We start from the raw sequence: 23,465 nt of genomic DNA, 5'->3' as shown, positions 1-23,465 counted from the left end.
TATCATCAACTTTAATGTCGAAATGTATTTGCACATGAACATAAAGGGCCCATTATTTTGTTCTCGCGGAGCCATTTTACCCTTCAAATTACGCACATTGAAATTACGAATTGAAAATACGCCCTATGGAAACACAATATCAATCTCGCAAAAACTCTTATTTATCGCAAAAAAAGTTTTTGCGCTCGCATGAGGGTTGTTTTCGGGCAATTCGAAAAATGAATATTTCGTAAATCTGCAATGGAAACAGTTTTTGCGCATTTACATGTCAGCTGTAGAGAGTATGGGGAGGCTGCAGACCTGGGAGCCGGTAGATATAGGACCCAAACAGTTTTACGCCCCTGACAGTTTTACGCCCCTGTTGTTCCTGATGCGTCCAGTAGGGGGAGGTTGTACAGCGAAACGAATTGAGGTATGTTTTAATCTTTTTTTAAATTAATTAATTTATTTATTTTGTATTGCAAATGAAAGGATACAGACATTAACAGTGAGAAGAGGGAAAAAAACAAAAAAAAAACAAGGGGGGTACAAAAGAGATTGAATTAGGCTACACAAATCAATACAATATTACATTGTCAATAAAAAATTAAAGGTTCTTTACAACAGACTCGAGGATATTATTTGTTTTAGAAACCTTTGAGTTTAAAGGTTTTGCCATTGGATGGTTCTGTCTTTATGCAGATGAAACTTGCCCAGAATTTACCAAAAGGTTCAGGACGATCTGGCTTAAATTTATCTTACCACGTATGTAGGACACTGTTTTGTAGCTGTGTGACGATCAATAGAGAATAGTAGCTACAGCAGATATTAAATCGAGGATCCATATGATTACACGGTACTGTATGTCTAATGGTCTAAATATGGTTAATATCTAAATGTAACTTTATATAAATTCACAATAACATATTTCACTTAGTCTCCATATAAAAACATACGGTGAATAGGCCTATAACTGCAGTAGGTCATATCATTACTTGTCATAACACGTAGTTGATCCAACTATGTGTATTTTTAATTTTTAAATTCACAAAAACAAAAGTCTTCTGTAGGCTGAGTGAAGAGAGTGAACACCGACTGAATATCTGCATCTATTTTTCTATTTTAATCCGTGCAGATCTACACTGTAGCGTTTATATTTAAATGAACAAAAACCACAAAATTTTCAAGTCTATGGACGGGTTATTAATGTGTTAGCGTCGATTTAATGATAGTTATTTCGCAGTATATCCCCCTACTGGACGCATCAGGAACAACAGGGGCGTAAAACTGTCAGGGGCGTAAAACTGTTTGGGTCCTATATCTACCGGCTCCAGGTCTGCAGCCTCCCCATATAGGCTGTAGATGGCCCGGTGTGTTTGGATAGAAGACGGAGTTATTTATTAAAGTCATAAAAGACCAAATAATTGCAGGAATACTGGATTCTAAACCTCAAAGAAACGCCACAATCAAGACCTCAAAGCAGATAGGAGGAAAAAAACAACTCAAACAAGGCTCACAAGTAGGCTAGGCTATAGGGCTTTCCTTAAAATTAATGCTTGGATGATACACCTAAGTTACGTCTCCTTCATTTAAAAATAATGACTAGTGCGATGGCTGGGATATACAAACCATATAAACATCCGTTGCCATGATTTTTGTAATGATTATCGCGAGGGGAAAAAATGACGTTTTTGCAATAGTTTTTATCGCCATTTAGAAAAAAATCGCGCAAATCTGTAATGGAAACGCGACACTTTCATTGAACAGATGACCGATAAAATAATGCTCTTGCTATGAATTAGTGGGTGGCTCTTAAAAGAGCCTTTTTGATTTGGAAAAAAGGGGGGAACGTTTATTTCTTTTTGGCGGCTGTCTTTTTAGGCTTTGCTGCTTTAGGTTTCGCAGTTTTAGGTTTGGCTGCCTTTGCCTTTTTCGGGCTCTTGGCTGCTTTCTTAGGAGTCGCTGCTTTCTTAGGAGTCGCTGCTTTCTTTGTCTTCTTGGGACTCTTCGTTGCCTTTTTAGCGGCGGGTTTCTTCACTTTCTTCGGAGATTTCTTAGCGACGGGCTTCTTTGCTGCTGCAGTTTTGGGCTTCTTAGCGGCAGCGGGTTTCTTGGCTGCGGGCTTCTTGGCTTTAGGAGCCGCTTTCTTGGCGGGTTTTGTCTTGGTCTCGCTCTGCTTCTTGTTGAGCTTGAAGGAGCCCGAGGCGCCGGTTCCTTTAGTCTGGACCAGGGTTTCATTGGTAACGAGACTCTTGACGGCGGTCTTGACGCGGGAGTTGTTCTTCTCCACATCGTATCCGCCGGCAGCGAGCGCTTTCTTCAGGGCGGCGAGGGACACCCCGCTCCTCTCTTTAGATGCGGACACAGCCTTGACGATCAGCTCGCGGACGTTTGGACCCGGCTTCTTGCTTTTGGCTGCTGGTTTCTTCTTGGCCGCTTTGGTCGCGGACGCTGGAGCGGTTTCTGCCATGATTTCTCGGAGTGAATCTGGACTCACACAATCTGACTGTGATCAACAATGAGCCGCTGCGCATTTAACCGCCGCATGAGAACCGTGTAGACTCAACCAGCTCTGTTCAGCGTCTGCTCTCCACTAACGCCTTTGCTTGTGCTTTCTCCTTTCATATTTGGAATAAAACTGGAGTTGTAAAATAGTTAAGTAGACTAAAAACAACGTACACATCGAGTAGAGATATTGAACTTTATTTGAAGACTAAAACACGCGAAAAATTAACATTTATTTTAGAATTGTTGGATCAAACCCAAATCGAGCACCTGTAATGAACAAGGATGCGTGTGTATTTCATGTAATTTTGTGTATTAACAGTGGTAAACGATGAAGTGTGTCATGCTGGTTTTGAACTAGCACTTTGACGATGGCTTTAATGTAAGGAAGATCGCTGAGGGACTTGTGGATTGTTTCATTCAGAAGTTGTTTTGTGCAGCTTGAAGCACACACACATCTGTCTGTGTAACTGCTCTGCATCTCAGATCACTGATGATTCCCACATGTTATAAAGATGCAAGAACCCTGAATAAAGTTCAAAATCACAGCAGCTGATTACATAGTTAAGATATTTTTGAACTGATAAATAAAACTTAAAAAATGTTGTCATAATAACATAACAGAATGTTGGTCGTTATTTCATTAGCAATTCATTAATGCAAGTGTATTTTTCTCAAACACTAAAGTTTCATTGTTATTAAATTAAACACTGACATGATTAGACATGCCAACATCAGTTTATGATTATGTTGTATAGGTTGCTGCCTCTTTAGGAAATAAATCACAAAATATGCACATTTTAGAGATTTTGTGCTTGATTGATATATTTTCACATGAGAGTTCATAAATCAGTGCTTTAAACCAGAAACCTAAATTAAGATATTTGCAAAATTGTTTGGATGAAGGACCATGCAGGAGATCTATAAGAAGTCTCTTGTGTCAATCTTCTAGTTCACTTTCAAATGAAAATTAGCCCATGATTTACTCACCCTGAAGCCATCCTAGGTGTACATGACTTTGTGAAGCTAAAAAAAGTCCTCCACACGGCTCCGGGGGTTAATAAAAGCCAATAAACCATGAGTTTGTGTAAGAAAAATATCCATATTTAACAGGTTACGAGGTAAAATGCTAGCTTCTGGCCAAACCGCCAGTCTACTTACGCCTAAAGCACAACTTACACAACTTGTGACTTCAGAAGTAGCGTATAGTGCGTAGCGTAAATATCAGCAGTGTAGCTAGTTATTTTACTTAAGAATTTTTTTAATATTTATAACTTTATAAACACAAACTCATCGCTTTGCTTCTTTATTAACCCGCCAGAGTCACGTGGAGTTCATTTATGATGGATGGATTCACTTTTTTTGACCTTCAAACTGATGGTTGCTATCCACTGCCATTATCAAGCTCAGAAGCATCAGTGTGTTTATTAAAGGAACACTCCACTTTTTTTGGAAATAGGACTCATTGTCCAGCTCCCCTAGAGTTAAACAGTTTTACCGCTTTCGAATCCATTCAGCCGATCTCCGGGTCTGGCGGTAGCACTTTTAGCATAGCTTAGCATAGATCATTGAATCTAATTAGACCGTTATCATCTCTCTTAAAAAAAGGACCAAAGAGTTTCGATATTATTTTTTTCTATTTAAAACTTGACTCTTCTGTAGTTATGTCGTGTACTAAGACCGACAGAAAATAAAAAGTTGCGATTTTCTAGGCCAATATGACTAGGAACTATACTCTCATTCCTGCGTAATAATCAAGGAACTGCTGCCGTACCAGCAGCGCAATGATATTACAAACTTACTTACTTATATTACTTACTTAATGATATTACAATATTACCACATTGGAAGTTACCGAGCTGGGGACTTTTTACCTTATATACTGTCTATTTACAGGCGCTGCGTAATTTCATTGCGCCTGCTGCACCCATGGGCAGCACAGTTCCTTGATTATAACCATAGACAGTATATAAACTGGACACAGCGACCCCATAGGTTTCAACGGAGAAAAGTGAAGTAAATTAGAAGCACTCACTTCCTGATGGCTGGGCGAACTGCGCAGGCTCAAACTGAGCTTGACGACGTATATGTGACGTGAGCCTGTCTGACATATGTAAGTCTTAGCTGTGCCGAGAGAAATCTGAATCATTCCCTTCCGAATCTCTCAGAGACGTCGGAGAGCGTGAGCATTAGCTGTCCATGAGCTAGCAGCAGGAGCAACTTTATCACTCTCTATTGGCTTCTCCCTTGACTTTATCGGACTTTATGCCTCCACGTCCCCTCGATTGCATGCGAGCTTCTCCGCCTGCTATACGGTAATTTCCAAGGGGGTAATCCATCCGCCGGAAACTGAAGCCTCCGCGGGCGCCGCCATTGTAGCAGAACTTCACCTGCTGTTAGCATTCCATTGACTCCCATTCATTTTTGCGTCACTTTGACAGCGAATAACTTTACATCTGAGGCGTCCAAAGACTCCATTTGTCCATTATTTATTTCTAAAGAAACTCGACAATGTATAAAAGGCTCCATTACCTTGTACCTTACGTTATGGCCCCGTAGAAGCCGTTTTTGTAAAAATAGGCTAACGATTGCGTCATAACTCACGCGACTCTCTGTCGCACTGTAGAGAAATTACCGTATAGACCGGCGTAGAAGCTCGCAGGCAATCGGGGGGACGTGGAGGCATTAAGTCCGATAAAGTGAAGGGAGTAGCCCACAGAGAGTGATAAAGTTGATCCTGCTGCTAGCTCATGGACAGCTAATACTCACGCTCTCCGTCTCCGCGAGATTCGGGAGGGAATGATTCAGATTTCTCTCCGCACAGCTACTAGAAGACTGACAGCTGTCAGACACGTTGCTCACGTGTTCAAGCTCAGTTTGAGCCTGCGCAGTTCGCCTGGCGATCAGGAAGTGAGTGCTTCAAATGGGCTTCACTTTTCTCCGTTGAAGTCAATGGGGTCGCTGTGTCCATCTTATATACTGTCTATGGTAATTTCTCGACTGTGCGACAGAGAGTCGCGTGGTTATGACGCAATCGTTAGCCTATTTTACAAAAACTGCTTCTACGGGGCCATAAAGTAAGATACAAGGTAATGGAGCGTTTTATAAATTGTTGTGTTTCTTTAGAAATAAATAATGGACAAATGGAGTCTTTAAACGCCTCAGATGTAAAGTTATTTGCTGTCAAAGTGACGCCAACATGAATGGGAGTCAATGGATTGCTAACAGGTGATGGTCTGCTAATCAATCGCGGCCCGCGGGGAAGCTTCAGTTTCCGGCGGATGGATTACTCCCTTGATTATTACGCAGGAATGAGAGTATAGTCGAGGAGGCGGCGATGCAGGATGGATCTTGCAGTGAAGGAGCATTAGAAGACGTATCAGAAGAAGAAAGCACCACATGCTACAGACCTCGAAACAACTGATGAGCAGCAGTCTTCTGATGATGAGGGCCCAGCTGATGCTACGGCTACATTCTGGTCGAAAGATGTAACTTTGTCCCGGTCTTCATCCCCACGAGGCAAGGTAGTTTTTCTTCTGAGATTCATAGATACCTTCAGAGATACCTCACTATATCTTGATCAATGATCTGATGAAGAACATCATGCACAGAGAGCTTCTTCACCATTGTGCTGCGACAAAAGTGTGTGTGTGTGTGTGTGTGTGTGTGTGTGTGTGTGTGTGTGTGTGTGTGTGTTTGCAAGCTCACATGCACATATGATTACATGAATATAATGAACATGCTCCTTAAAACTATTTTTTTCTCTTATTTTCAGTCTCTCCCATTCACTTTCAATGGCCGGCCATTTTTGACCAGGAACACGGCAAGTAGGCTATAACTTTGTGCCATTTTGTACAAAATAAAAGTTTTTCAAAACAAACTTCCTGGTGAAACATTAAAGTAGACTTGTGTGATCAACAGTGCACATTTGTTTAATATTTTATGTAATATTGTGAAAATCATTCATAAATGTTTTTGTTTTTATTCAAAAAATGAGACGCCTACTATCAGATAAATGAGGTGATTAATCAGATGCAAATAGAAATAGAAATAAAAAATGTATATATATCGACCGCCTGCAACCACAGTGACCGTCAGAGGCCTGCGAGCGGAAGAAAGTCTGTCATTACTCTGACATGTTCTTCACTGGCGCTCTGTGTTTCTAATTCAGGCTCTAATCAAGTGACAAAACAATGACAGTCAGAATACTTACTGCCATGGGTCTCACTTTGAATCACACACACAGATCATCATTGTAAAGACCACCTCTGATGTTATCGCATATAAACCTTCTACAGCTGCAGAAGTTTGATTGACAGCTGTCAGTTTGGCTTTTAAATCTCACACACACTGACCAGCCAGTCACTCCTACATCTCACACTCTCCTTCTACAGAGATGAAAACTGATAAAAGTGGCCGTGGATCGGACATGGTCGTTGCGTTGCTAAATCACCCAGAAATTCTTGGTAACACTGCTATTTTTATACTTTCTTTTCTCAGACTCGGAGACTGTCAACATTTGGCAATACATATTTTGACTAGTCTGACAATAATTCCTAATGTTTGGTTTAAAGTGATCTGCATAAAGCCCAATTCAGATCCAGCACTGAAATGAATCACTTCTCACAGTCTGATGTAGATTTGCATCCATTCAAACCAATGACATATGAACATAATGAGACATTTCTTAAAGTGTATTCAAGGCTCTTTATGAGGAACTCTTTCACAATTTCTTAAAAAGGCGATATAGTTTTTGTTTCTTTATTTTGGTCTAAATTCGTATTCGGTTCTGAGATCAGGGAAGTATAAGCCACTGTGAACTACGACTTCTTCTCTGTGTGTGTTCAGGAAGTGTTGAGTCTATATAAGACAGACTGTGTGTTTGACAGCGTGTCATTAATAGATCAGTATGGAGCTCAGTTCACTTCCTATGATGCTCTGTGAGTATATATCTCATTTACGCTTCATTTGCACATTTTGTATAATGATAGTGAATCGCTGTTCATATGTATTTCATCTTTTTATGTATTGAATCTGTTTTTCATTCATGCTGCTATAATTAGAGTATCAAATTCATCTGTAGCTCATGATATCCACACTGTTAATTCATTGTAAAAAAATAATACTCTTTAATCCTGTAAATTTCCTGGCGATTTTTTGCAATGATCTCGTTCAGCTAGAGTATTTTTCACATTCACACACATCTTTAGCATATAGATCTTTAGTGTATCTTCTTATTGTGATGTGCTGACATCAATGACCAATGATGTCACTTCCCATATGCATTGATGGCACGCAAATAATATCTGCAGTCCAATGGGTTGAGCTTCTCTTCACTTTGTGGTTTCAGTGAACATGATCATGACAGCATAACATATTCTTAGCAATGAAGATGATTTCTTCACACTTCCTCTTTCATGCTCAATATCTCCAGTTATTATTGACTGCCTTATATAGATGTGAAAGAGTATAGAGAGTTCTTGCATCATTGCAACATTGTCAATTTCTATTTTAAAAAAAGTATTCTGCGTGCGTGTGTGTGTGTGTGTGTGTGTGTGTGTGTGTGTGTGCGTGCGTGCGTGCGTGCGTGTGTGTGTGTGTGTGTGTGTGTGTTTTGTCTCTTTTTGCTTTTTAGTGCTGATTTCAAACATCCGCCCTAGACAAACTCAAGGTGATTTATACATTTATATTTTCTTCAAATCTTATATGCAATAACACATGGGAACAGAAAGCATTTATAGCAGCGTGTCGCGTGTTCATGACACTTATTGAGTCCTATGATACAGCTGAGCTGTGTATGAAAAAAAAATTCTTTATGAAAGTATGAAATGTCTGTATGAAAATGAATGTTTAAACATCTGAATGTTTTATGTGATGTTATAGAGAGACTAAAGCCTGCAGTGATTATAGAGTCGGACAAACATGACACCGCCACTGCCAGATGTGAATTACCAGGAGATGAAGACGACTGGACATACGGCTGGTTTAAAGACGGATCATCTCTGCCCTTAAGCACTGACAGAGAGTTCAGCTTCAGAACTGGTGGATCTCAGAGAAGCAGCGTCACCTGTAGAGGAGAGAGAAGAAGTGATGGACTGAAGTCAGAGATCAGTGACGCTGTTACACTGACATTATCATGTGAGTCTGATCCTCTTTACCGCAGAAATAACTTACACTGAGAAGTGATGACGTGATAAGAAGGGCTTTTATTTGCACAGAAGAAAAGAAGGTTGTAAATAAAGTGAGGTGATTGTTCTCAACAAGCAGGGCATGATGATGTTTCAAGAGGAGCAGAGCTAGATTTATTGATATTTAATTGTATCACACTATTACTGGACAGACAATAAATACGTTTTCATTATCTTCTTTTATTCACTTATCTTGGTTTCTTTCGGATGTTTTATCATAACTTCTGTTTGTTCAGTTCGTACAGAGAGACCTAAAGCTGTTCTGACTGTTCAGCCTGAACCACCACAGATACTCAGAGGAGACACTGTCACTCTCACATGTGACTTACAGGGGGAAGGATGGACGTATAGATGGCAGTGTGGAGATGGTAGAGACCACACATCTAAAGAGAAAGAGTTGAAGATCACCGCAGAGATCAGACAGAAGTGCAAGTGTTACGGCTGCAGAGGATCAGACTGCTCTGACTGGAGTGATGAAGTGACTCTGACTGTGTCGGGTGAGTGATCATCACTGATAGAAAGGATCAAATGAAACATGAACAATTAATAAACTGCAACTTAAAACAAAAATTGTACTAGTAAACATTTATAATGTTGCATGTTAGACACTGAACTGTGAGTTAGTAAGCATCTCTTTACAAGCAAAGTCTCTCAGGATCTGTATCTTTATCTTCTTTATGAGAGCTCTCGTGTTAGAACATAAAACAGCCATAATTACATTACTCATAATGAGCTGAAGGGTGAGGGAAAATTAAGACGCATTAAGTATAAATGATAGAAGTCATAAACAGTGATAGATGATGACTGAAGACTGTATATTAACACAAGATCATGAAATATTTACAGACAGACCCAGAGTAACTGTGAAGCCCCAGAGTTCGGTGTTCACTGGAGACACAGTTACTCTGAGCTGTGACGTGAGACGCTCAACTGGACGGAGGATTCTCTGGTACAATGACTTCAAGATAATAAAACCTGGTGATGAGAGCGTAACACTGAGAGATGTGAGCGTCTCTGATGGAGGAAACTACAGTTGTGCTGTAGTAGGAGAAAAAAACTCCACAACACAAGCTCAAAGAGTCACGCTAACAGTAAGAGGTAATGTGCCAATCTGATTTAATAATAGGAATATTATGAAAATGAATGTCATCCATCACCAGTATCATGTGCTGTCAGTTAAATTAAACACAGTTCATTTCTCACAGAGAGACCCAAAGCTGTGTTGCGTGTTCAGCCTGACGGACGAGTGTTCAGAGGACAGACGGTCACTCTCACATGTGACATACAGGAGACAGACGTCACGAGCTGGACCTACAGCTGGAATAAAGATGATTCAGAGATTCATGTCAGTCAATCACATGAATACAGCATCAGTTCAGTTAGTGAACATCACACAGGTCATTACAGCTGTAGTGGAAGAGAGACGCGAGGATCACGACACACACACACCAGTGATGGAGTTACACTGACGCTTGCAGGTGAGTGTGTTCAGCTCAACTTCACACCAGGAGTAAAAAACATCCATAAATAAGAAACTGTAACCAACATGTTAAAATAAAACAAGCACTGAGTAATTTAACTGTAAATGCGACTGAGAATAGATTAGTTGAATTAATGTTTAATGTAATGTGCTCCACAGGACCTCTGCTCATTGCAGTGACCGCAGGACTGAGCGTCTTGTTTCTGCTCATCTTCTTCCTGGTCCTGCTGTGGCGCTGCAAACACAACAAAGGTTCCTGTCACCTCCTCAAAAAACATGTACAGACAAACTTCACTATTATGATCGATGGACGCGGTTTAAAAATAATTTTATATAAATACCTTTCATAAACTGATGGCAGGAAAGCGATTTTTGTGTTTTGAAAAGCTGGTGTTTAGGAATCATTGCTAAAGTTTCTCTGTGTTGGTGGAGGATCTCCGTGTCCCTCGACTGAACATCAGCAGCAACACATCAGAACTGAAGAAGAGTAGACATGCCCACAATATCTTTCTGTGATAGATAGATAGATAGATAGATAGATAGATAGATAGATAGATAGATAGATAGATAGATAGATAGATAGATAGATAGATAGATGGATGGATGGATGGATGGATGGATGGATGGATTGGATGGATGGATGGATGGATGGATGGATGGATGGATGGATGGATGGATGGATGGATGGATGGATGGATGGATAGATAGATAGATAGATAGATAGATAGATAGATAGATAGATAGATAGATAGATAGATAGATAGATAGATAGATAGATAGATAGATAGATAGATAGATAGATAGATAGCCTATAAAAGGGTGTACTCTATAAAGATTTGGTTTAATTTTATTTTCCATCTTGGATAAGAAAATAATAACTCAATAACTGTAAAACCAGAAAAAGACTCAATCTCACTCAATCTTTCTTCAGATGCAGACGCAGTGACTTCTGATGTGACCTATGCGGACATTGACCTGAAAGCAGTGACGCAAATGAAGAAGAACAAGAAAGAAAACAAAGGTAAGAGCACAACGGACCTGCATGCTCTGCTTGTTTGCTGTGACATAATGCAGTGTAAATACATAAATTAATGATTGTTGTAAATAGTGAAGACTCGACTCTTGTCATCTGTAGGAAAGACCGGTGCGAGTTCTGACACGGTTTACTCCAAACTGAAGATCTAAACCAGTTAAGGTGCACGAGGTAAGCTAAAAACAGCGCAAAATATCACAATATATCATTTTGCAAAACAAATCACATTTTATACTTGTATTTGTATGATTTCAGGTGCTGTTGATGGATCTAGTCATATGATACATTCTCAGATGAGACACAAAACTCGATGTTCTGCTTCAAATACCATTGTGCATAAAAATGATTGTGTTACCCTTATTATTAATCATATCGTTTAATTTAGTTAACATAATGAGTAAACAAGCATAATCATGACATTACATGTTTTGTGTCAGTTGAGGACAGCACACGATTACCAAAGAATTTGTAAAAGTTGTAAAAAAAAATCTCATCATTTCCATTTTGACTTTATAATGTGGTTGACATGTTCAATCAATGCCAGTTTTTCCCTGTTAGTGACATGTGTAGTTAGAAAGTGGAATATCTGTAATTTGTATGTTATTACAGAATAATGAATACTATAAGAAAAAAATTGTAAAACATTTGTAAATATTCTACAAGCTTTTTCTGTATATATATATGCATTATATATTAGTTTGTATTAATCTATCCTCTCGTTGTCCACTAGATGTCCCCATATACACGATCTGGTTGTGTCATGTCATCGTGTGATAGTTTTTGCTTTGTACTTGTGTTTTAGTGTCTTCTTTCTGTATTTACTGTGTGTTACTCATTCATGCTTACTCGTTGTGCTTCAATCATACATGTTAATAAACTAGTTTTAAGTGGTTTGTGTCTAATCTGCCTAACAAATGTTCACAAGTTGAGCTCTGGCTCCAAAACAATGCAATTGAAGCGTGATTCTGAAGAATAAACAGCAAACTTAATGTCAATACTTCTCATAGTAGTTTTAGATTAATTTCTAACAAATTTGTTGTAAAAATCGTTTTATAAATGCTTTTTAAACATTGTTGGCATGATGGTATTTCATTAAAATCATTATATTTTACTTATGGCTGTCAAAAATAACAGATTAATTTCTACGATTAAAGTGTGCTGTTTAACTCGCAAGAGCCCAGAGGAGGAGGGAGGGAGGGAGGGGGGAGGGGAGGGAGGGAGGGGGGAGGGGAGGGGGGGGGGGGGCTAATGTAGGGACTATATTACACCAGGGTTACAGCTCTATCATTCTGAGAAAGACTATGGTGTTTATATTAACCACACATATGCCTTTTTACAGTCCAGTTGAACACAATCCTGGCCGTTATGACCCACTCAGACCGCAGGATGAGCAGCGCCCCCTGCTGGCCTCACTGACACCTCTCCCAGCAGCCTAGGCCTTGTTTACAGCTGGTATTGAGATCGGATCACAAGACACACAGCCGTTTACAACTGGTGTTTGAATCCGTCTCGTTTGTCCAGAGAGCAGCTCTGACAGCCATACGACCAGCCGAACACTGTGAGTGTGTGTTAGAAATCAGGAATGTTAAGAGAACATTGTGTTTGGTACATTTCTCGTCTTCAAACCAAACTTGGGTCTCCAGTTGACAAAGGACCTGTCCCAAAGGGCACCTAAACACTCGTGGTCTTCCTACGAGTCCACACTTTCGTGACGTAACGCTGCTTTGACTGTAGGGAAGAAGTCTTCTGCGGAGCTCGCTTCAGTGTGCGCTTTAATGTTGTTGTGTTTTTGTAACCTCAAAAGCAGGGGTCACCAAACTAGGTCCTGGAGGGCCGCTGTCCTGCAGAGTTTAGCATGGTGACATTCAGGCAGGTGTGTTGGACCTGGTTGGAGCTTAACTCTGCAGGACAGCGGCCCTCCAGGACCGAGTTTGGTGACCCCTGCTCTAAATCATTCTAAAACATATCCATAATCTACTGCAATCAAATATTGCTCTTACCTTTAGATGTAAGATATCGATTCAGGGTCCTCGGCGGTGCCTCTAACCAATCTTGAATCCGATTGCACTGGCCGTTTGCCAATAATATTTCATCACAAAAGTTATGAAATATTGATAGGGAAAAATTACTCTTAGACTTGTTTAAAAAGTTTTACAAATCACCACAACATGATGTTGTTTTATTTAAAAAGATTCAGAATAATACAAAGACAAAAATAACATAAACACGTAGAAGTCTTCATCTGAATTGCGGCCCCGAAAAAACCTTGGTCCGCTTCGGACTATGGGCTGCCATTAAAGCTATTTCCCTTATAAGGTCAAACTTGGGTATTTATTAACATAAGCTCGCAGAAGCACATATTCAAAAAGCTATTTCCTTTTTCACACCTATTTTATGCAGCACAAACACAAAAGCTTTATTTGGAAAGTTTTTCTATAGTTTCACACATTTTCTATGTCTGGGGCAAACGATGTTCACAGTTCCCTTTAAAAATAACACGTGGTCCTAACAGCCTAAATATGTCATGTCCACACACACACCCACACACATAACACTTCTAACAATGAGCCTTAAGTTCGCAGGTCAAGCTCAAATTATGCTTTAAGTAATTTGCAAATTCAACACATCCTCATTTGAATAGTCTATTGCATTTTCAACCATAAAACTGTTTACAATGTGTATTATTTTCTTATTTAATCGTCCGACTTGTCTTGCGAGCTCTCTTCGCGTTGTCCCTCCGGAGGTGTTCAACTAAGATCATCCATTAAAAATCTCAACCTTGTCTGTTACATTACCATTTCTTATCTCTGGGTCATCTCCATCCGTTACATTCAAAGCATGCAGATAGTGTTTAATATAAACCATTTCTGGGGATTTATCAGAAGATTTATCAGAAGAATTCATAATCATTTGTTCTCCAATATGTATTACAATGTCACAGTGATCAGTGTTTGCTTTAGCCCTTAACTTTTTAACATTAGTTTTTTTTTTTAATGAAGACACATGTTTATAAGACACATTTATTATCTGTCTGTAGATTAATCATAATCAGAACACTCAATTAATGTAAAACCAAACAGTATTTGCTCTGGATTTTAAAGGGTAACTAAACCCTAAAACAACTTTTTTTAGTTAATGATCTGTAAGACTGGGGCTTTATTAATGCTGTTCATCATTTTTTTTGAAGTGTTTTAATTGTTCAATATATGGTATAAACGTCTGAGTGCTGCCCTCTTCAGGTTGAACGGTGGCTACTGCAGTTGAATTTTCCTATTGGAAGGTGTGGTGCCTTGTGACGTAAGAGGGTACCAGCTAACCACGCCCTAGAGAGACGTGTCTCAGGTGCACGCCCCCGTCCACTGGGCTCCTCCCACTTTTCCAGCATTGGTCAAATATTTCCAGTGGGTGGAGTCAGGCTCTGACCAGGCGTTTAGTTACCCTTTAAAACCGAATTTAAAGGGGGGGTACAATGGTGTTTCATATATTCAGAGTTGTTTACAGTGTTAAAGAGATGGATTCTCATGCTAATAATGGCCAAAGTTTGAAAAGTTATTTTGAACGAATAACAGAGAATTTCTGTGCTGAAAATCATACTTCCGGGTTGCAACACGTTTCGGCTGGTTTTTTTCTATCGTAGATCTAATGACGTAGACCAGAGTGGAACTCCTTATATGAGCATTGCTCTCGGAAAAGCGCGTTCACGCACACGTCGACCAGAGGAGAGAAAGACCGCGCTCATCGACGCGCTACTACCGGAAATCATCATCAGCAGCGCTAAATAGGAATGGTTGATGTCAAGAATGTCTCCAAAAAAGTGTGTTTTGGGATGTGAGGGAAAGTTTACCTTGTTCAGCTTCCCAAAGAACCCAGTGTTACTGGAACAGTGGATGCAGTTTGTATGTTGTGGATGCTCCCGCTTGACTCTATAGCTCCGCCCACGCCCAGAATCAAGGACCTCGGCTTTTTCCGGATAGAATCGGAAAGCTGTATTTTTATTTTAGAAATATGATGAAACTAAAGACTTTTTGGAGATATGAAGGACGCACTATTACTCTATAGGTACTCAAGATTAACATGAGATTGACTGAAACTAAGTATTTTACCCCCCCTTTAAGAACACCATCATTCACTTAGTAAAATAAAGATAAATGACTTAAACTAAAGAACTTTTTTTTATTATTCCAACTCAACTTATACATACTCTTATATTTAAAAATTATATATTTTGAATATTCATATATCTTTGAATTTTCCCTATATGGCATTTTTTGAAAAACTGTTTGAGTATCTTTCATTCTCCAAAAATAAATGTGAACTTCCTGTGTGTGCTGCTGTGAAAACCACATCGTTCATCTGCGGAAATCATTCATCATAAGCCCTCATGCAGATACACATCACAATCTGGATTCTAGAGGGGGGGGGGGGGGGTTTCAAACTGATTATGTCCGTTTTTATATCTTTTATATATTCCTTAAATTAAACAAGTGCAGAAAAAATAACAAATACACAAAATAATTACTCAGCAATTGCCTTTATTTTACAAAAATAAAACAGTTTAATATTAATTACATTACAATATTCCTTCTCCATCTGTAATTTAAGAGTTGTCGACTCACATACTGTACTGAGCAAATGAGATTCATTCAAACCGGAGCACCAAAGAAATATTAAACATCATGCAGTGCGTTTGAGAGAATGTGTAACACAGCAGACTCCATAATTCTCTTCAACATGCTACCAATATTTTATGCAATTTTGTTTGCATTAAATACTTAGATGAACAACTACTGCATTTGCCAAAGATTTGCACAAGATAACGTATCCCGCAATCAGCTTAACTTTTCAATTCCAGTGTGATGAATGAACAAGATATTAACATTTGTTCCTTGACTCGTCATTTGATCAAATTTTCAGATATTATGACATTTTTACACAAAATGGAATAAACAATGCATCAAAAAACATGCTACACAATGAGCTCACTGGACAACGATAAACAGGTGAACTCAAAAAAATTTAATATGGTGCAGAAGTTCATGTATTTCAATAATTTAACTTAAAAGTTTAAACTAATATATTATATAGAGTCATTACATGCAAAGTGAGATATTTCAAGCCTTTATTTGTTATAATTTTGATGATTATGGCTCACAGCTTATGAAAACCCCAAATTCAAAATTAGAATATTGTGAAAAGGTTTTTTCAAGTTTTTTTTCCACCAAAAATCATCAAAATTATAACAAATAAAGGCTTGAAATATCTCACTTTGCATGTAATGAGTCTATATAATATATTAGTTTCACCTTTTAAGTTAAATTATTGAAATACATGAACTTCTGCACCATATTCTTATTTTTCGAGTTTCACCTGTAGGACTGTTTTACATGTATAATTATTAATCACAGCACACACTCTTAAAAAAAATAACTGTTCTTTGGCCCTTTATTGGTTTAATAAAAAACCTTTAACATCCACAAAAGGTTCTTTAAATTGGAAAATGTTCTTTAGATTTTTTTGAATGTTGGTTCAAAATGGTTCTTTTAAGAACTGATCACTGAAAGGTTCTTTGAGAAACCAAAAATGTCTTCTATTGATAGTTTTTCACATGTCACACACTCTTGCACACACACACATGCCCGTCTGGAGGGCAAAAACTCTTGATGATGCACACTATACACAGGCAAGCAGATAAACCCAGAAAGTAAACACAACACAGCTTATGAGCATATTTCTAAAGAAAACCATTTTAAAGAAAATACGTAACCATTTAACACACTGCGTTCATATTCTGGATGTTTTGCCCTCCAGGTCTCCGTCACGTGACTGGAAACGATGAATTGCATCGCTACATCGCCCCTTTATTTTTAAGAGTGTAATGCATAATGTTTCACAAACTATTTAAATAGCAATAGCAGGCGGCATACAGTGTATATTGCACAGTATGCAGTAAGCATTCATCATATTACTATAATGCATAACAGCCAACTTATCTTTTCAATATCAAAAACACAATAAATGTACAGTTTTTCATTTTTCTGTGGTTTAAGTCTCCATTGCGGTGGTGTCTGACGTGTACAGTATCTGCATGTGTCATATCTCTCCTAGTTTGCAGTATACAGTGTTGATTTGTTCTGAATCGGGTTCTTCTGCCTTGTGTACTGTAGCTCTTACTTTAACAGTGCTGTCGTGTCCGGATCGCTTCTGATTCTCTATCTCTAGCGTCACACTGTTTACTTGACAGGCCCTGGGCTGAGAAAGACACAAGCAAACACATACACGGGTCACACAGAGGTTCACCGCATCTAAACTGGTATTATCAGGGACAATATAACAAATCTCACTGAGATTCAGCAAAACATAACATACATGTCGTGATGGAGTGTCATAGATGGTTGCTTCAGTGTTGTTTCCTGGAGGATTCTGGGATGCGCCTGGCTTTTCCACTGTGCTGTAGATCGTTTCATGATGCTGTTCGATCACTGTGTTCATGTCGCGGCCGGTCACAGTATGACTGGACTGATACAGAGACAGAACAGAGTTTAAAAAAATAATATTAATAATAATAATTGCGTTCCGAGAGAGAGTTTGACTGATACCTGCGGATGAACTTTTGAAGTCTTTCTTTTCTTGACAACTACTACAATCAGACCCATAAACAATCCCAGCGCAACAGCGACGCCAGCGATGACGGCGATCCAAGAGATGAGGTCTGGTGGAGAACGCAAATCACTTTGCAGCTTTTCATGGCCTAGAAATATTAAAACACATTTTAGAAAGAGAAACAACAACAAAACGGATATTTATACAAGTATGGAGTGTCTATTTTACACTAAGTGTGAAAAGCCCGGCTGGTTGGCAGAGGCTATTTACACTGACTCCGCCCACTGACGTCTGATTGGCCCACACAAGATTACAGAAGACGCTGGATGGTCAACAGTAGCAATAGTGTAGCGGTGAGGCGCGTGATAGAAAGTTCAAATTGACCCGCGTTTGAATCCACATTTTGCTGAACTTGGTTTACATATCTTAGAAAAGCATTTATTTCAAGAAAATATTAGAAAACTGGAAATAAAGTGTTTAATAATAAAGTGTTTATCGGTTAATGGCAGGTGTATGGAGGGCTTTTTTGTCACAATAAGGCAGCATCTATTTAATAATTATATATATATCATAAGTCAATAAATAAATAAAATAATTTACACTATGTTATTGCATACCGTTTAATGTACAATAACACTGAGGTATATTATATAAGTGTAATTATAAGTATACATAGCATCTAATATTTACACTTATCTACACTTACAAAGAAAACTGCCATTTACACTAGGATTATATTATATTATTAAACGGTTCTGAAGTCAGCTGCGCTACACGCTTGCTAGGAACGTTTTTTCTTCGTGGAAGTTTTGCGTTTGGTGAGCCAATAAAATATTAAAACTCAGTCAAATCAATATTTTGTGTATAGTTATTTAATTATGTCATCCGGTATCGTGGACTCGCTCTCTCTTATTTCATACAAACGCTGCTGCCATTTTGGGACTATTATTTTGAACACTGGATTATAAGATACAAACAGGAAGGCCTACGATTTTAAAACAGTTCAATCTCAAACCAATATCTCTCATCTCCATAATTAGTTATGCCATGCAAAAAGTTAAATGACTGTATACCATATCCCTTAAATATGCATCTAGTTTTAACTTGCCGCGCTAGCAACTGCTCTCTCCGCGGAAGCTGTGTTTAAAGAGCTAATTAAATATTTAGACTCAGATCCATATTTTGTGTCGAATTATTTAATTATGTGGTTAATTATGTATTATCCCGTGTAATAAGCGGGATAATGTACATCCAGCCGTTGTTATCTCAGAATAAACCCCCTCAGGCTGATGAAGACCTGATCCTGATCACCCTGTCAGGGTTTATTCTGAGATAACAACTGGTTGGATGTACATTATCCCTTACTTATTTTATCTTACTTTATTTTATAATCCCGAAATAAGGGGTGTATCTGAAATCACATACTTCCTACTATATAGTGACAAAAGTAGTTTCTGAATTCACAGTCCTCATCAAACTCATAAAAGATTAGGCAAAAAGTACCCGGATGAGCAATTACTTCTGGTGAGATTCTGAAGTGTGCAAACGATGGACACTTCACTATCCCAATGACAACGTCCAGATTACCTTCACACTATATAGAACATATCGTGAAGTAATTACTTAAAATTAGTACCTACTCAAGAGAGTAATGTATTCCCTTTATACTTTACAAAATGAGTTTACACTGACAATCTGTCAAATAGTTTCAAAGAAGCTTTACAGAAGTAAATGAATTCATGAACATTTGCAATAATTTAATGCCTGTCCACATTTGGTACTTTAGAGTTAGATGATTATTGGGACCGCCTCCATGTTTACCGTATTAAATATCCATGCACTTTGTAAAGCCATGGAAACTTTATTTTCAGCATCTGAAGGAAACAGTTATTAACTTCAGACAGTGTTATAAACACTCCTCCGCGTTCCTTCATGAGAAACCAGAGGGGATTTACATGACCACGTTTCCACAGATGTGACAACTATTAAAACACACACTCAGTCACACTGAACATAAATATGCAAATAAGAACATTAACTCTGTGTTTTACAAATGTGTGAAACACGAACGAAGAGGAGTATTAAATAACCTTACACATAATGCTGGGAGCCTGGGAAAGATTCCTGCTGACGTGGTTGTTGACGAGGCACCGGAAGCCACCGCCGTCCGGGACAGTGACGGTGATGTTGATGGAGGATCGAGACGCCTCTGCCTTCACACACACACTCCAGGCGCAGTCAAACGAGGCCCAGCTGCCACCGACGGAGCAGTTCACCGTGGCCCGACACACTCCAGCGGATGCGTTTACATCATGGGGACTCACTGTGAGTTCAGGCGCTGGGAGAGTGTCTGGAAGAAGAGCACGGACGAGTTAGAGGCAACATCTGAGCTGAGATACTGAAGTCTATACAGATGAAACTCGAAAAATTACAATATTGTGCAAAAGTTCATTTATATCAATAATTCAACTAAAAAGGTGAAACTAATATATTATATAGACTCATTACATGCAAAGTGAGATATATCAAGCCTTTATTTGTTATAATTGTGATGGCTTACAGCTTATGAAAACCTTTTCACAATATTCTAATTTTGAATTTGGGGTTTTCATAAACTGTAAGCCATCACAATTATAACAAATAAAGGCTTGATATATCTCACTTTGCATGTAATGATATTAGTTTCAACTTTTTAGTTGAATTACTGAAATAAATGAACTTTTGCACCATATTCAAATTTTTCGAGTTCACCTGTTTATACAGGAGTCAACATTTGAAGTGGATCGAAACCTTCCATTAAAGTTATACATGAATTTTGAACAACCCATTCTTGTTTTAGGACAACTTTGATGAACTTTTTTGATCCACTTGACTACTACATCACAAAGATGGATTGACGGATCTTACTCTCCACTGTAAGATTGAGTTTAGCCAGGTTTTTATCCTCCCACTTCGTAAGGGCCTCGTATAGTCCGTTGTCACTTTCCTGAAGGTCGTGTACGGTCAAAGACCAATCGGAGAAGTTTAAACTTATTTTTCTCACAAAACCAGGGTGAACTCCTCCTGAGTTTGCAAGCAACTCTTTCCTGTCGAATCGTCGCCAGTGGACTTCAGACTGGTTACTAGGACTGATGCTCAGACGGATCGATTGTCCTTTCAATCCATAATGATTCTCTTGGCATTTAGCTGCAAAATCTGAAGGAACGAAACACAATTTAAGTCTGAATCATCAATTACACATCCGTTCAGTATTCTGAAGTGTAGTATCCTCCTACAATCATAGTGAAACTCTGAAGAGAAACTGAGCATTTTTTATGATTAACAACATTTGAACCACACGTTTGTGAAACGGTTCTGCTGAAATAAACTCCTGGTTTGTGGCTTTGCTGCAGTAATTCGACTACAGCTGCAGCACTTTAACTGGAGCATTGCACCAGCCAATCAGAACGCAGTTTAAAGGTGCAGAACTTGACATTTAGGATGACTCTTATGTTGCATTTACTTGATCAAAGAATATCTGGTAAACTGTAATCCTGTGATCCTGTGATCAAAGCTGAATTTCAGCATCATTACTCCAGTCTTCAGTGTCACTTGATACTTCAGAAATCATAATAATATGATGATTTGCTGCTTAAGAAACATTTATGATTATTATCAATGTTGAAATCCATTGCGCTGCTTCATATTTTTGTGGAAGCTTGATAAATAAATAAAAAATGGTGAATATAAATTTTTAAGAACATAATGTTACTTTTATAACATTATACATATTTTTACTGTTTTTATCATTTTAATTAGTCCTTGCTGAATTAAAGTATTTGAAGTCCCTCTGTGTTGAAAATCAAGTTTTTAATGTAGTTTATATGTCTATATGATGTTTTTAATCTGCTTTAAGACAAATCATGAGTAAGTTCATAAGTCGACAGCATTGCTGAGTGTTTTCTGCTTAAAACTGCAGTGAACCAAAGACAGTCTCAAAAACACGGTTTGAAATCGCTGGTGTTTCTGACGTCACACACTACCTTGTAACCAATCAGATCAACGTGTGATCGTCAACCAGTGGATCTCTGAGTGAGTGAGTGAGTGAGTGGAGGCGGAGCTCATTTGCATATTCATAGAACCGCGTATACTAAATATAGAGTTAAATTCAAGCTATTTTAATGCTTGAAGATTTTTTTTTTGTGGAAAAAAACTTTTAAATATGTAATTTTGATGATCAAAGATGAGTTTTATGGTATAAAATGATTGACTACAGGGGGACTTTAAAAACTTAATGACCCCAAACGTTTGGGGGAAATGGTCCACCATGACGGAAGAATGTCATATGAGTTAATTTAAGAAACAACACAAGGGGTGTTTAGTGAGAATTATGTCTTAATCTGAACAAGAAACTGTGAGGGAATCTTTTAGATTATATTTTGAGCAGGGGAATCCATCATAATTCATACCTAAACTGAAGCCAAAAATACACAGCAGAAAGAGTTTCATAGCGGCTCGACTTTGAAGACACCAGACTTCCTGTTGAGCACCTGCAGGGCGGAAACAGGAAAGAAACAGAGTTAATGTCAGCAGAGCAAAACAAGCTTTACATACAGAGCATCAAACCAAAAAAAAAAAAAAATATATATATATATATAAAATTATCAATTTCAATTTCTCATATCCACTATAGCCTCGGACTACTTCTGTAAAGCTCTACAAAATAGAAAATATAGACTTAGTAGCGATTATTGTACAGTGGGGGGGTTATGCAGTTAGCAGAGCGTATATCAGTGTAATGTTTTGCCTGTTCTGGTGGAAAATCTGAATCTCCTGAGTTTAAGAGGTTTTTCAGTGTGTTTTTTTTTCACAATGAGTCACAGACAGCAGAAAAGGTCACCTCCACCAACACACACACACACACACACTCACGTGGAGTTTCATAGTTTAAGTATCGCCAACTCAATTTACTCCACAGGCAGATATTATAGATCCCAAGACATCTGAAATTTGCTCTCTTCTAAGTCATGCAACTGTTTATGTATTACACAAAATTAGGCAGATAGAGACACTACACCACACACAGCTGAACTGCTCAACCAGGGAGCAGTTTACACTCTTTATAACACTGTATAGTGTACAAAAATCTGGCATGTTGTCAAACATGTTACTTGTGTTAAATCAGACATTGTTCAAAAACGGCTGTGCACAGAATGCACAATTATGAAATAAAATGAAACAGATTATGCACGCACTCACATTTCAGTTAGTACATGTCAAATGTATGAATGTGTGAAATGTATGACGAGAGAATGATAATATCTTACCGCAAGCTCTGCTGTAGTAAATGTCTTGAACAGGATGAGAGATAGATGTGTTTCCACTGAATTATGAACTCTTCCTGTTCATTTGCATGAGCCAGTGACAGCAGCTCAGTCATATTTCTGTCCATGATACAAACGTGACGTCATACGGAAACTCTATGATTAATACATCACAATCTGTCTGTCTATCTGTCTGTCTATCTGTCTATCTATCTATCTATCTATCTATCTATCTATCTATCTATCTATCTATCTATCTATCTATCTATCTATCTATCTATCTATCTATCTATCTATCAGGCTGTCCATCCATCCATCCATCCATCTATCTATCTATCTATCTATCTATCTATCTATCTATCTATCTATCTATCTAT

The 23,465-nt window shown here is 38.4% G+C and overlaps 2 protein-coding genes and 1 long non-coding RNA gene across 3 annotated transcripts; 1 reads left to right on the top strand and 2 right to left on the bottom strand.

The window, feature by feature from the left end:
• Nucleotides 1–1,831: 1,831 nt before the first annotated feature.
• Nucleotides 1,832–2,483, bottom strand: LOC306992680 (histone H1-like; the record flags this gene model as incomplete). The annotated part of the gene is made up of 1 exon (XM_079601806.1): nucleotides 1,832–2,483. Exon 1 carries the CDS (start codon nucleotides 2,447–2,449, stop codon nucleotides 1,832–1,834), a length of 618 nt encoding a protein of 205 aa, XP_079457932.1. The 5' UTR covers nucleotides 2,450–2,483.
• An 8,600-nt stretch (nucleotides 2,484–11,083) lies between these two features.
• LOC306988462 lies at nucleotides 11,084–12,074 on the top strand. Its single transcript, XR_013795406.1, has 3 exons — nucleotides 11,084–11,173; nucleotides 11,288–11,356; nucleotides 11,441–12,074. It is a non-coding gene; the product is annotated as an uncharacterized lncRNA (long non-coding RNA).
• A 3,625-nt stretch (nucleotides 12,075–15,699) lies between these two features.
• LOC306990795 (uncharacterized protein) lies at nucleotides 15,700–23,166 on the bottom strand. Its single transcript, XM_079598057.1, has 7 exons — nucleotides 23,092–23,166; nucleotides 22,234–22,314; nucleotides 20,693–20,980; nucleotides 19,881–20,135; nucleotides 17,782–17,933; nucleotides 17,552–17,701; nucleotides 15,700–17,434 (listed from the first exon to the last, which is right to left on the bottom strand). Exons 2-7 carry the CDS (start codon nucleotides 22,271–22,273, stop codon nucleotides 17,276–17,278), a joined length of 1,044 nt encoding a protein of 347 aa, XP_079454183.1. The 5' UTR covers nucleotides 22,274–22,314; nucleotides 23,092–23,166; the 3' UTR covers nucleotides 15,700–17,275.
• Nucleotides 23,167–23,465: the final 299 nt, after the last annotated feature.

The sequence above is a fragment of the Phoxinus phoxinus genome (assembly GCF_949152265.1).
Source record: "Phoxinus phoxinus genome assembly, chromosome: 2".
Taxonomy (NCBI): domain Eukaryota; kingdom Metazoa; phylum Chordata; class Actinopteri; order Cypriniformes; family Leuciscidae; genus Phoxinus; species Phoxinus phoxinus.
This window is presented reverse-complemented; position numbering and strand designations above follow the sequence as displayed.